We start from the raw sequence: 14,896 nt of genomic DNA, 5'->3' as shown, positions 1-14,896 counted from the left end.
CTAGGAAATGACTGTACAGGAAATGTAATTGATCACTCACTCTTCACAATTGAGTTGGTCCCAGGATTGGCTAGTAAACAGTAAACACAATCTATTGAATGAACAAAAATAATGACTTCGAAAAACCTTTGGCGCCTTTGAAATCATTTGAAGAATGTGGCACCTTTGGCCTACTGATTTTTTTTAACCTCTTACCTTTTTCGAATGATTGTCTGCATTTGAAACTGGGAACTCCGAGATCTAGTGAGTGCTTTAATATTTGCTTTGTTTTCAACAGTGCCCTTAAAGATAGCCGTTTTCCCCCAATGACAAGGGACGAGCTGCCGCGGCTGTTCTGCTCAGTGTCTCTGCTCACTAACTTCGAAGATGTCTGTGATTATTTGGACTGGGAGGTAAGACTGCAGAGAATTTGTAAAGAAAAACGAAGGTAACTCCTGAGTATTTGTTTAAAATTAAGCCCAGAAAATAACTCTTTCAGCCCATTCTCTATTGTAATGGAGGTAGAGAGCAACATGGATAAATAAACCTCACAACTGATCAATGAAATACAAGCAAAGGAGTTTTTCTTTTCTTTTCTTTTTTTAAAAGACGAAGTGCCCTATGTTGTTCTAATCCCCAAACGGAATTTGCTCTTCATTTTTATCCTACTTCACCGCAGCACCTCATAAAACCTATTAACAAGTAGTAAGCAGGACTGATGGGAATTTATTTCTCCTCTTATTTCTATTCCGGTGCACTCCAGTGTGACTGCCACCAGGCAGTTAGGTGGTTGGAGGACACATTGCAGAGGCAAGGAGCTAAAGTGTTAGGATAATATGCCAGTTGGGGAAGTCAACTCGTGGATAATAACTGGGGTGTTGGGTAACTAGAATCAAACCATGCTAATTCATTCATGGCTACTTTAATCTATGCATTTATACCCACTGACAAGGAAGGCTATGTCTAAGGTATGTCTGTGCGTTGCTGTTGCTGGAGTAGCCTATATTGATCATATTTGCATTCTTCTTTAGTATGTGGAGTTAGGTTGTCAAGGAAGTTCAGGAGTTCTCACCATGATCAGTTTTGGTGGTTGGCAGAGTTAGTAGAAATTTTAGATGCAAACATACCCACGTTTCCTGAATGCTTAGTGTATTCAAGGCATGTGCCACATGTACAGAAGTGCTAAGATCTGGTCCCTGCCATAAACAGCTTATAGTCTAATAGAGAAAAGAAGTATATATAAGCATGAAGAAATAAGTGCTATAAGAATGAGACAGTGGGGAGTTTCCCCTTGTGGCTCAGTGGTAATGAATCCAACGAGTATCCATGAAGACGTGGGTTTGATCCCTGGCCCCGCTGAGTGGGTTAAGGATCTGGTGTTGCCAGGAGCTGTGGTATAGGTTGCAGATGTGTCTTGGATCTGGCATTGCTATGGCTGTGGCATAGGCTGGCAGCTATAGCACGGATTGGTCCCCTAGACTGGGAACTTTCATATGCTGCAGGTGTGGCCCTTAAAAAAAAAAAAAAAAAAGAAGAAGAAGAATGAAACAGTGGGAATTTGGTGATATACAAAGCATTCTTGTGCATACACAGATTCATAAATGACTGTAGCATCATGACATAACATGTTTAATTCTGCTGCCTTTGTGGAATGACTGTCCCCCATGGTGACTGAGATATTTTGCTTTGTGGACATTTTCTTGACAGTTAATTTTATTTTTGGCTTTCCCCTCATTCCTTGTGAGACTTTGGACAACTTACTCCTCTGCGATTCAGTTTTTCCACATACAGAATAAGACATTTATAAAGTTCTTAATCTTCATTGAAAAAAATCCCTGTGATATAAATATTGTTGTCATGCCAGAGCTATTTAAAATTTTTGCAGAGAGTAGGATGAAAGAGTTCCTTTCTGGGTTTTGTGGTAGGGTTTTTTTTTTTTTTTTTTTTTTTTTTTTTGAGCATTATCAGAGTATGAAAGCATCTTAAGATTTTTTTTTTCTAAAGGAAAAAAAATTACAGTGTTGATTCTGGCAAAATTGGAATGTGTAAAACCTTTTATAGAATTAAAATTTCCTAATTGATTGTTTTCTATAAGTTTTATTCCTGTTTGAATCTTTCTTTAAAGAGAAGTCTACCTATATTATAGAAACACTCCCAGGACTTTATTTTTAAATGATCCCAAGTCATATCCCTTACTTATTAACAAATATTACAGTCTGGGTAGTTCTTTGACTGTTTTAAGGCTAATGCTTCTTCTCTAGCTAGAAATTTATTTCTGCTTTCCGAATTGCCGGGTGCTGTGTGTGTGGTGGTGGGCGTGGGAGTGATAATAGCAGAAAAAGCCTGAGATCTAGGGGATGACTGAGCTACAAAAACACTTACACCCTTACTTGCAGCGACTGAGTTGGAAGTACAGTTCTAGGGGGGGGTGTGTCTGTGTCTGCATGAATGTGCACGTGCAGCACATATATGAATGTTTATTGCATAAACATGTGTGTCTGTGTTACGGGGGGAGAAAAAATGGGGGAATCCAACAGTTGTTAAATAGGCAGGAGTAAGAGCATTGTACTCCACCATCTAGTTTAGCTTCCATCAAAGACTGTCTACAGCCAAAATGAACCTTGACGTTAGTGGGCTTTTATGTTCATAAGTCGTTACCATCTTTCTCTTGGGAGGGTGGGAGGTAAAACACTTAAGAAATGGTACTGTATATACTTTTAGGGTCACCATATGACAGTTTGAATTTCTAGAAGATTCTGTATGCTTCTACTTGGTTTTGTGTATTTAATACATCCTTTAAGGTATAAATATTGATATCTCATGAGTGATGCTTTTCTATTAAAGGAACAACAACAAAAAACATATTTTTGTCCTTTTAATATGTAGGTATTTGAAAGTGATTTAGATACTGCTAGAATGGCTATGGTAAGAGGAAAAGATTGTCCTTTAAAGATAGGACAGTTAAATGTCATCATAATTTAAAGTATTTAGCATTAAGAGAAATTTGTTCCCAAGGAGTAAGAGTAAAAATTACATTTTTAAGAAGAAGAATGTGATTTGGCCTTTAAAGAAAATGTACCATGGTCAGTGACTGAAAATGTAATGATATATTATTGTAGAGGTGATAGCATAAGGGTTATCCTTAATGACTCTAAAAAAGCATTGCTACTTTAAACACAGACTGCCAAGGTAGAGTTAAATACATTTTTAAAAAGTATATGTCAATAAAATTCCTCTCCTAGGTATATACCCCAAAGAAATGAAAACAGATGTTGAAACAAGAACTTGTACATGAATGTTCACAGCAGCATTATTCATAAAAGCCAGAAGGTGGAAACAACCCAAATGTCTATCAACAGATGAATGGATAAACAAAATGCATTATAGCCATACAATTGAATATTATTCAGCCATAAAAAGAAATGGAGTACTGATACATGTTACAACAGGAATGAGCCTTGAAAACATTATGCTAAGTGAAAAGAGCCAGACACAAAGGCCACGTACTGTATGATTCTATTTATATGAAATACCCAGAATGGGCAAATCCATAAAGATAGACAGCCTATTAGAGGTTGCCAGGGGTTGCGGGGGGAGGGGTACAGGGGAAGTGACTGCTTAATGGATACAGGGTTTCCACTGGGGGCGATGAAGACATTCGGGAACTGGATGGTCGTGATGGTTGTATAACATCGTGAATGTACTTAATGCCACTGAATCGTACACTTTAAAGTGGTCAAAATGGTAAATTTTATGTTACGTGTATTTTACCACAATAAAAAGGCATATATGCATATGCATATACGTATTTATTTAAGCCTCTCGTCCATAATAGTGCAGTAATTGTAAATTAAATTGAAGAAAACTTTAAAAATTAAGAAAATATAAAGAAATGCAAGCCATTCATAATTACACCATTCTGAGATAACCACTGTTAATATTTTGGAATTATTTCTCTTAATTCTTTGTCTTTGTATCCATAAAACTGCACATTTGTTTATGTAACTGAGAGCATTAAATTTCCGGTCACTATTAAAAAGATTATGTTTGTTTATGGTTTATCTTTGTATTCAAGTTAATTATTTATATTGTGAATTTCCTTTATGAGAGTCAGTCTGTATTATGAAGGTATCCGTTTGACTTTGAGAGTTTTCACCTTATCAAATAGGTACAGCTTTTCTTCCAAGAATGAAACCTCCTACTCACCATACGTATCTAATTTTAACCTGAAATGCAAAGTTCTCTGTATGTTTATGCCAGAGGGGGAAACAGGAGATGATTACAGAATTTCAACAGAGAATTCTTAAATCAGGCATCAGTAATAAGTATGTTTTCTATAAGCAGAAGCCTGTAGCAGGGCTTTTCTGGAGGAAGTACGGTTTTGAGAGTTGACCCCCACTGGTGAAGCGTGTTACTGCAGTAGAGTTCCTAATTAAAGGGATGAAAATGCCCAGATCAAAGCAGGGAGAGGGCAAAGTCTAGAAATCCCCAAGGGTAGAGTTAGGTAACTTCAGTAACAAGAAAGACACCCCTGTGGTCATGAGGATGAGGGACGTGACCATGAGTAATAGACACCTGATTTTCAAATGATCAGGAAACGAGTGAACTGCCGCAGGGCAGGCAGTTACTCTCTTCTTCATCCAAGGTTTTTAACTCAGCCTGTTGGGGGGACATGTCTCTAATTTTTTGACGGCAGTTAGTGGGAACGTAGGATTTACATCAGACTTTGTTTTAGAGGCTAGAATGCTTCCGTTTTATGATGTGAAGAGCATTTGATGAATGGTTTCATAAAGGGATGTAATTAATTTCAAGTCACTCTCGAATTGACAGAATGATCAGTGATGCTTCCATCTGTAATATTTCCTCAAAATAGCAATTATACATTTAAAATGAGTGGCTTTAGGTCGCCTCTCAAGGAAATCTGGGTAGTCATTAAAAACAACAAAACCCTCCACAAAAGACTGTAAAGACAAATGGCAACAGGGACCCCTCCCGCCTGAGAACTGCCGATCATTGTCCGCATCAAGATCTACTTTATTGCCCTGGTAGTAGATATGAGAATGAGGAGTCAATGATTTGGGAAAAACTTCATTAACTGCTAAGTTGAAATGTCTACCTGCAAGGCTAAAATGGTCGTCAGAAGGGAAAAATTGCTCCCCTAGGGAGAGATCCGAAGTGATCTGTCTTGTGTTTGAACACAGAAACGTATCACCGTTGTGCTGTGTTCTCTAATTGACAGCACTCTCTTAATTCCGAATGGCAGGGTGGCTGCCAGGCATGGTGCTTTAGAAAAGAAAGCTCATGCAGCATGTTGGAGTCCCCCAAAATGATACGGCGCCTAGAACTTGTGTAGTTACCACCATTGGGGAGTCGTGCTTCCTTTTAAAAATCTGAAAGTATATAAAACAAATGACATCATAGTACTTGGAGTTTGACTCCAGGGGTAATTCTAGATGTGTCATCTACTAGCTGCTCATTTTCAGGACTATATCAATGAATAAGCTTTTTTTTTGTTTGTTTGCAGAAGAACTTGTATAGCAAGTGTGCTACCAGTGATCTGGTGGGGAACTAATGCAGCAATTAGCTGACAGACGTCAAAATATTTTGTAAATTGTAGTCAGACATCTTTTATCTCTGCTCTAGAGATAAGATCATATTGAAGGCATGAGGAAGAAGGATTTTCTGTCTTCTAAAGTAGACCTTTAGCTCATATTTCAATTGATGAATGACATTTTCACACATCATAGGGCACTTTTTGCTCTATCTAGCTCCCCGGATCACTGAGATCTCACCTACACATACAGCTGTCACTCGTGGTCTGAAGGCAGACCTCTCCTTTTAAGTACCCAACACTTACCTGGAATCAGCCCATGCTGGGTGGGGCTGACCAGCATGATTCTTGTGTGATGCCAAGAAATCTGTCCTCAGACTATAAAGCTAGACCCCAAGCCCCCTGGTCTCACTCTGTCCCTCGAGTACCCAAGCGTCTTTCATTGTGTGTGAGCTTGCAGGACTCGTGGTACTCAGGAGAGCTGCACTTCATTTTCAAAGCAACCTCCAAAGCACAGCTCTTGAGTGATCCCAGCTCCATTTCTGACGTGTTCGGCTACAGTTAATAATAGGGCGCTTTTGTAGCAGCCTTCATGAGAGTAAACAGATGAGATGAATAAATCAGCTACCGTCATTATCTCTCATATATTTTAGATGTTCTTGTTCTTCTTGTCACCTTCTCTCCCCACTTAAAGGTTTACATTTTTTCTAGCACCTCTTAATGTTCCACCAAAAACAGTGTTCCCATTCATACACAGACGATTGGCATGACTCACAGAGTCACCAAGCGAAATGACTTCTCGTGGTATATGTTCTGTCAACCCCCACCCTTGTGGTTCTTTTTTATGATATATGCTGTTTTTTGCTTCTCCTCTAACTTAAGATTTCTGCCTTTATGTATATATATTATATACAAATATATATATATATATATATATATATATATATATATATATATATAGGCTTCATACATTTAGGAAAATGTTTTTCACAGTATTTTCTCAGAGACCTTGAGATTTTTGTATGTTACTATCCTTGCGATAATGTAGCCTTTGTCCTCATGCTCTACTTTAAATGTTTTTTCGAGTGGCTTCGCGCTTCCTGGCCATCTAGAAAGAATTTGCTGTGAATCAACAATTCAGTGTATCAGAAGCCTAGAGAGGAAGCAAGCCGAACAAAGCAAAGTAACTTCTAGAAGGTGATTTAATGCATAAAAATTTCCACTAGGTAGTGGTGAAAATGGTGACAATTCTTAGTGAAATGGGCTGTCTTTGTAGTCCATTCTCAGGCCTCCTCCGATCTCTTCCTGCTTCCCACCTAGGGTGTTGTTTTCCTGCTTCTTCCCCCAAATCCATAAACTCTTCCAGCCCTTGTGCTGGTAGTTCCATTCCAGTCTACTGTTTCCTGTACAGTTTGCCTATGTGTGTCTCCCAGCATTTAATAAAAAACACTGAGTTTGGGGAATGACTTTCCAAAATTCCTCACTGCCGCCACCCAGCTCAGTGACCTTTCTGGATCTCTGTTTCCTCACCGGGAAGCTGGAAAAGTTGGAGTAGATAATTCCTAAGGTCTCTCTGGATGCTGACAGAGTCTGACACTTGTTATTTCATTTTACTTCCAGAGACTGAATCACTACTAGCCATTTAGAAATCATAAGAGGTCCCTAGGTTTTAAAATGTCCATTGCCAACTTAAATGTGGGTAACAAAACGTGAGTCCCGTTTTTTAAATTTTACATTCTAGATTTCTTTTTCACAGAAGATTTCTCTTTAGGAAGAGAAATACTCTCTTCTAAACAATGAAGGCTTCTATTGCATCATCCTCTGTTTTAGAAGTCAACATTCTATGTATAAATCTAAATTAAGCAAATGTTAGGAAACGCTTATTCACTTTACAAATAAATAGTTTCCTTTGCAGGAGGACGCACTTGCACTATAGGGTTTCTTTATCGTCTTCCTCGTGACTTAATTCTAATTAATTCCTTTATATTCGACCCATGTGGCATTTTTTAGGAACAAATCCTTTTTGTAGACTGATAGAACCATATTGAGTGAGAGACTCAATGTACAGTTCTAAGCTGTATAAGGTTTTCCTTAGTTTCCTATCAAGCAAATGACATTATTTTCTGTGGGGTGCATTTGCAAGAGGAGTACCCTCCTCCCCCACTCCAGCCTTTGAAAAGCAAACTAAATCACATCTCTAGATTTAAAAAAAATTATAACTTTAGTTACTTGTCTGTAAATTCACTCCCTTCATCATTCCCTTTTTTTAAAAATGGTAGGAATGCATTTTTCTAACTTTTGATGAAAAGCAAGCTTTTTATTTAAAGGTCACCTGTGTTGCCTGAACTTTCCTTGGAAAGCTTCAGGATGTTCAATTTTTAAGAAATGCTCATTATAATTAATCATTACTGAGAATTGGGGTTTTTTTCCCTTAATTGCACTCTGAGCTTGTCACTTGTTCTCTGTGAAACCTTAGAGGAAGAACAGTTTCTTTCATTGCAAATGGTATATAAACATGTTTGGCTTCATAGCTTTTCAAAGCACCTCTTCATTAGCCATGCTTTATTTTAAAATCTTAACTTATTCTTTAAAAGTTCATGGGGGGTGATTTTTAGCTAGTCCAGGTATTTTAGAGTTGTGCGTCTGCTATTAGTTAAAATTAATGTTATCAAATTGTTGTTCAGTGGCCTTTGTGAAATAAATTGGCAGCCTTGTGTTCCTGATAGACAAGATGTCTCAGTCTCCTACATGAATCAAAATTGGCACTAATTGGTCCTTTAGTAAGCTCTGCAAAAGCCAAGAAATTGGTCCATGGAGAGTGAACTAATTTCTAAGCCAAAGGTGTCTAATTTGCAGGGGGTTTAGAGAAGAGCAACACATATGCATTTTGGTCAAGGAGACCTCTGCAGTTGTTTTCACAACAACGGAGAGGAAAAAAACACGCAGCTGAGATAGATGGTGAAGCAAGAGTTTTCATACTAGAATATATTAAAAGGTTACTCATGCCCAAGTGATGGCTTTGCAATCAATTACCCTTTTTGATTTATTTTTGTAGTATTTCTTCTGCTTTTAAAAGCTTCTCACTTAAAGGAGATTTGAAAGCAAGTTCCACCTACAGGATGTGGTCAGATAATGGATAAAAACAGCGTAACAATATGGTCCTTGGCGGCCTCTCAGTTGATTCAAGACAAGATTATTTTTTAAGTCACTAAGGCAAGAGTTGTCTCTAGGTGGTACTAGGATTACAGGCCATCGTTATTTTCTCCTTTATACTTGTTGAAAGGGATTTGTTTTGGTAATATGCATGCACTATTTTTATAAGTAAAAAAGTCCACGTCTATGATTTTTAAGGTTTACAAAAGTAAAAATTACTGAGAAAAAGCAAACAAAACACCAACCCGGAATTGCAGCAACACTGTTTTCAAAATTTTTTATTTGGCCAGATTCTGAAGTGGTCATTATTAAACCATTGTTAAGTGTTAATCAGATGGGCACCTTCAAAATTTCAGACTTAAATTCTGAAACTGCTGGGTGGATTAAAGCGATGAGGGATCAGAAACACTCTACAGAGGATTTGATGGGCAGATCTGGACAGCATGTAGTCCATATTATTTTTTTTTTAGTAGTTAGCAGGATTGGGGGAAGTGATTCATTAGGATCTGTACAAATTGTCAGCAGCCTTTATGATGAAAATGCTATTTTTTCTTACCCAAATAAGGATTATTTAAGAAATAAGGATTATTTAAGAAAGAAACTTGGAGGAGACCCACTCTGGAGTATTTTCCTCATTTCTTGGAATTTGCTTTCATTGGGAAGAGGAAGAGTCAGTCTGCAGAAAGCTGAGCTGGGGGAAGGGGCTATGAGTGAACAAGTCGAAGGTGCTGCCTTGTGGGTTTTGTGCTTTTAGGCAAAATATGACTGATGGCTTTGTCCTCCTATGAATATCAGAAACAGCAGACACATGCGTTATCCAATGCAGTGTGTTTGTGTCTGTGGTACCACGGGCTGCTTTTGAGAGAGCATGTGTGTCTCCTGCGATGCCAGCCTCTGAAGGTTAGGGGGTTTGCCAAACACCCTGAGCGCCTCTCATTAGGAACAGAGTCCTTTCATTCAATTCAGTGGAACTGGCATGTTGAGCCTGGCAGGTCAGTCTTATGTGAATGACCAGCGACTGGCTGCTTTGTTAATTGCAGAACCTATTTTTGCCAAATGATATCAGCAACAAAGCCATGTCAAACAACCTTCAATTCTTTGACCTCCTGATATTTTTTATTTTATTCAAGGTGAGCCCACTGGAAATCAGTGCAGCGAGCTATGGCCCTCCTTGTACAGGGAAACACAACATTTGGTTCTGAAAGTGGGGGAAGAGTGGGGCTAACTACGACATTTGCTAAGACACGATGAACCCGAGGGAGTAAATTGGTTTTATTGACCGGGATTTGAGCAGGGGCAGATTTAGTGTTGAGGGTCAGGACTGTGTAGGCAATTGTGGACCCAAATGGTCCAAGGCTTGCATGGAGCCTAGTCCTCTTGGCCAGAGCACATTCGATACTCACTGATGCTCCTAGCCAGATGACTCTCTTGCACGTTTCAGCATATCTGGATTGTCGGCTTGCTGATTAGGCTCACAAGTAAAAGCAAGACCCTTTTGTAGTGCTGCTAGTGGATTATAGGACTCAAAACACTTGCCTTATAGACAGACTAGGGTATTTTAAACCTTGACTATGTTATTATGCAAAGCATAATATAGACCATGTATTATGATGGGGTGGGAGAGGGCACTTTTTTTTAATGCTCCTATGTCGAGAGTCACTGCATTAGGGGATAGTAGTTTTAAATGAAGCCGCATTTCTAACAAGGGACCAGATAACGAGGATAAATGAAATCTGCAGACAGTCTAGAAGCTTCATTTTAGCCATTATTTATAATCTCTTCTCCTACCCTTTTTACTATGTAGCAAAATTGATTAATTTGTGCGGATCTCATCTCCCTGTGCCCACGTGCCCTCTGATAGAGGAGCGAACAAATAGAGAAATGGACAAGAGAGGAAAGAGGATGAGGCCGAGGCCAGGTGGAGTTGGGGATGAATAATCCCCACACTGAATAATCAACCCCAGAACAATCAAGATATATTTTAGGGCCCTAACATTAATCTTGATATTTAATCATTCTGGGCGATGTTCAAAACAAAAGATTGCATAATAGCATTAATAAAAATCACTTGCTGTGGAGAGGTTCGGAATAAATATGGCTTTCTTTGTAGCATGAGAGAGGAATCTGTTGCACCGCTCTTAACGTTCGCTCAGCACACACAGATACAGCTCTGTTTAATTCCATATCCTCTTATCTATAAGTCCTACATTTAATTTACTACCATTTGAGTTGCTTTATAGCTTTGCTTAGCAAAAGTACAGTCTTGATTAAAAGGATATTATCACAGCTCATGAACCTTGAAAGCATTTTTTTTCCCCCCTCAGACCTTCTAAGAATTTTGAAAATGACCCAAAGACTCCGATAAGGCTGGATGCACACGTCTCCAGTTCTGGCCCACCTGGCTGTACTTTGGGCAATGGTAGTTAGCAGGGTCTGGTGATGTCGTTTTTCCCATGTGCCAACCCCTTATCCATCCCCCCAAGGAATGGCCCGTTATTGCGATGCAGTCGATGCAGTCGTAGGGCAAGTTTGCTGCAAGGAATCCCAGACCCCTGGTGAGCGGATCTCTTATCTAGCTGCTACGGCAACTGTGGCCTTTGTCTCTTGAGATGCTGCTGGCCCAAAGGATTCTCCAGTCTGTCAGAGGGGGGTTCGGTTATTATACATGAGGATTACATTTGGGAGTCGCAGCTGTGACAGATGCCTGCCTCCAACAACACAGAATTCGTTTTGGTGCTCATTTCAGTGGCGATGACTTAATTTGCAAAGCCAGTGATTTCCACAGGTCGGCCAGATTCGGTCATTCTCCACAGCAGGCTATTTCCCACTCTCCTCTTTTAATTGAGCAGTATGACTGTTTCCTTCTGGGAGCAAGGAAAATGCTGTCGCTCAACAGGTGACAAAAGGCATAATAATACTTTGATTCTGCTCAGAACATTATTACCATTCTCCCGATGCCACTAGTGGGAAAAAAAAAAATGAAGTCACTCTGGCTTCGGCTTTCTATCTTTGCGGAGGGTGTTTTTGACCTATGAGATAACTTACTTCTCACAAAGGGAACACTTGAAAATCACGATACTTGCAGTTCAATATACGGGGGCTTTCAATCGTTCAGAATCATAGGAGCACAGAAAAGAATTTTAAACGTTGTAAGTGGGGTCCTAATTCCAAATGGGAGAATTTTGATAATTTTCCTATCAAATTTGATAGTTGGGCCTTCTTAAAATACAAATGTAAATCAGTTGTACTCATGAATAATTTTGATTTTGGTCAGCGTGTCCTTCTAGCTTGGTCTTAACCTCTTCACATAGCTGTATCTTTATTAAGATATTACCCACGTACCATACAGTTGGTCTTACCTCTTTTCATTATTAAATTACTAGGCTTTAAAATCTCTGTAATTTTTGTTGAAGAACACAGAATGTACTCCTGTGAAGAAAGGATTTATGTCTAAATCACCTCCAATTTGCCTAAATCGCTTTTTTTTCCCCCAATAAATAGCCACAGTTTGTCGGAGCTAGACTGATTATTAGAGGTTATCTAGTTAACCCAGAAAAAAAAATCACCTGGGGCGTTATTATTTTTCCAAACCACACTTGGTGAAGTACAAAACCTCCTGCCATTCTGATAAGCTGCGGCCCCCATCCTCACCCCGTGCCAATTAAATAGCACTGATTTAGTCCAGCATCCTCATCTCACAGACAGGGAAACAGTCTTTCACTCACAATTTTGATTAGACACCTTAATAAACACCAAAATTCTTTTCAATTTTAACATGACAGAGTTTTGATAAATGGAGTCGAAGATGCAGAATTTACCTCAGTGAATGATGGGAGCATAAATTATATGTGCCGTTATGTTTTTAAAAACAAATGATGAAGGATCTGATATGTTGAAGGAAAAAAATTTCAAAGTCACTCATCAGAAAGGCAGTATACAGAAACGGTTGCAAATTTGTCATTGTCTCAGTACCATGTCGGGCACTGGGGAGATTAGTAGATGTCCTTTATCCTGGAAAGGCCTGATAGCTAAGCACTCATATTTCTTCTCAGCTGTCCAGAGCCATTTCCCACAGGGTATGGGAGGCCTTATTGTGTTAGTTTTTAAACAGCTGCCCTGATTGCATTTTCAGCAGAAGGAGATTCATGCGAATACTGATCTTAGATAGAAGAAAAGAGCCACAGAGATAGGCTTTCATAAAAAACATAAACTGATCAGAAGATCGGACAGACGCTAATGGATGGATGTGCAGAAGACCTGGGAGGAAAAATGAAAAGGATTTCCCAGAGGAGGTTTTGTTGTTGTTGTTTTGCCTTTTGCCTTTTGAGGGCCGCACCCGCGGCATATGGACATTCCCAGGCTAGGGGTCGAATCGGAGCTGGAGCTGCCGGCCTACACCACAGCTACGCGGGATCCGAGCCGTGTCTGCAACCTACACCACAGCTCAGGGCAACGCCAGAATCCTTAACCCACTGAGCGAGGCCAGGGATCGAACCCGCAGCCTCATGGTTCCTAGTCGGATTCCTTTCCACTGCGCCACGACGGGAACTCCAGAGGAGTTTTTATTCTCTGAAAAAGGCCAGTAAGCACAGAAGAAGCAAAAGAAGTTTTCGGGGACCCCCTCTGCCTCTTCTAGACCTTGACAATCCATACAGATGTATGGGTGTAACCGCCTGCTCTGCAAAGAAGCCTCTTTCTCAGGTAAAAATGTTTACCTGGTCTTAACATCTTCCCTCCAGGACCTTGGACGATCTTAACCTCCACGTGGGAACCACTGATCTAAACAACCACAGATTGGGGAGAAGAGAATGGAGAGGTTATACTTTTGAAATGCCATTTTTATTATCAGTGTATCTAAGGACGTCAAGAACTTTTTAATGATCTTTCCTCTCTGCACTATTATTCTCTGTGAGACGTGAGGGGAGAGGACAGCTTTCTTCTGGTTGAATGTTACCTCAAAGAAACAATATGTAACTTTTCTTAAACCATTGGCAAGAAATTGCACACACTTACTTACTTAGACTCTTTTTTAGGGCGCCACCAAAAGTTTGTCTGTTTCACGTGATAAAGTTATAGTGGTCTCTGGGTTGGTATATGAGAAGCTGTGCAGAAACGCCCTGCCCTGAAGCAATTCACAATCTTTATTGCTTTTAGATTTGGTAGCAGCTTTGTAGATAGACGGTGAGGGTTTGCCACTGGCCATAATACATTTTTTTAGAAATACAATCTGTAATGGGTAAGCTCATAGGATCTGGTTGGATTTTTTTTTGGGGGGGGGGTCTTCTCTGTTTGTTTATGTACATACAAGTCAAGGTTTACTAGACAGTTTGGGATGGGAATCAGCAGCCCCAGAAATGTGGGGACTTCATCTGAAACGGTGATCATCCCTGAAAGCAGGAGGGTTGTTTGCTCTCTCCCTGAAGTCACTTCCCTGGATCTTGCCCCTTATTGTCATGAGCCACAAATTGGGGCAGGGGCGGGGGAGGGCAGGACTCTTGGCGTTGATGGTCTTATTCTGCACCCAGGCGCAGCATGGTGGTTCTGGTTCTAAACAGAATGGCGTGGCCCAGCGCATGTTGGTCACATGCACATCGATGTTTTGAGCCTCCATGGCTGTCATCACGACCTTCAGTCCCAAAGTCAGTGTCTCGGAAAGAGAAAACAGACATGCCCTTCCAAAAACAAGGGGAAAGGAAGAACTGCATTCTCTTGAAAGTTAAATTATAACTTTTTCTTTCTGTTTCTATGAAGAAGACTGTACTAATAAAACTGCCAATTTCTTTCAGGTGGGTGTACATGGCATTAGAATAGAATTCATCAATGAAAAAGGATCAAAACGCACCGCCACCTACCTACCGGAGGTTGCAAAGGAGCAAGGTCATTGTTGTACTTTATTTCATATGATCTGGTGAAGAATTGAAACAAATACACAAATTGAAATGCGCTATCTGACCTTGCAGTTTTATCTGATAATTGATCACTGTCAAATTAATGATAAGAAATGACTCTTCCCTCACTGCCACTGCAATGTCTGAATGAAATCGGTGACTTCACACAAAAGTTGCACCTCTGCACTAAAGTTTGACGGCAAAAACATACAAAAGTGTACTTTCAAAAAAAAAAGCAAAGATTTGTAAAAATTGAGTGTTGTTTTAGGCAGTGGTTTGCTATGAATTTGAGGTGCCATCTTCCCATATTCCACTGTACTCTAGC

General features: G+C 39.7%; 2 protein-coding genes across 9 annotated transcripts in view; one reads left to right on the top strand and one right to left on the bottom strand.

Moving 5' to 3' along the window:
* AMMECR1 (AMMECR nuclear protein 1) overlaps positions 1–14,896 on the top strand; it is a 115,262-nt gene that overhangs the window by 91,641 nt on the left and 8,725 nt on the right. For 4 of the 8 annotated variants that reach the window (XM_085008158.1, XM_003135311.7, XM_085008163.1 and 1 more), the window contains 2 exons: positions 278–392; positions 14,470–14,560. In XM_085008158.1, the coding sequence (XP_084864284.1) occupies positions 278–392; positions 14,470–14,560 (206 nt within the window). Of the gene's footprint in view, positions 1–277; positions 393–3,221; positions 4,039–14,469; positions 14,561–14,896 lie in introns of those variants that run through there. The other 4 variants (XR_014835523.1, XM_085008160.1, XM_085008162.1 and 1 more) reach the window with 2 other exon arrangements.
* Positions 8,946–14,896, bottom strand: part of TMEM164 (transmembrane protein 164) — a 214,739-nt gene continuing 208,788 nt past the window's right edge. Inside the window, exon 9 of the transcript XR_014835524.1 lies at positions 8,946–11,643. The gene's annotated coding sequence lies outside the window, so the exon portion shown is untranslated. The remainder of the gene's footprint in view (positions 11,644–14,896) is intronic.

The sequence above is a fragment of the Sus scrofa genome, chromosome X, assembly GCF_054392235.1.
Source record: "Sus scrofa isolate SSC_HxYL_T2T_F1_AM1 chromosome X, Sscrofa_HxYL_maternal_Yorkshire_Landrace_v2.0, whole genome shotgun sequence".
NCBI classification, from domain to species: domain Eukaryota; kingdom Metazoa; phylum Chordata; class Mammalia; order Artiodactyla; family Suidae; genus Sus; species Sus scrofa.
The sequence above is the reverse complement of the archived record's forward strand: the minus strand, read 5'-3'. Positions and strand labels throughout refer to the sequence as shown.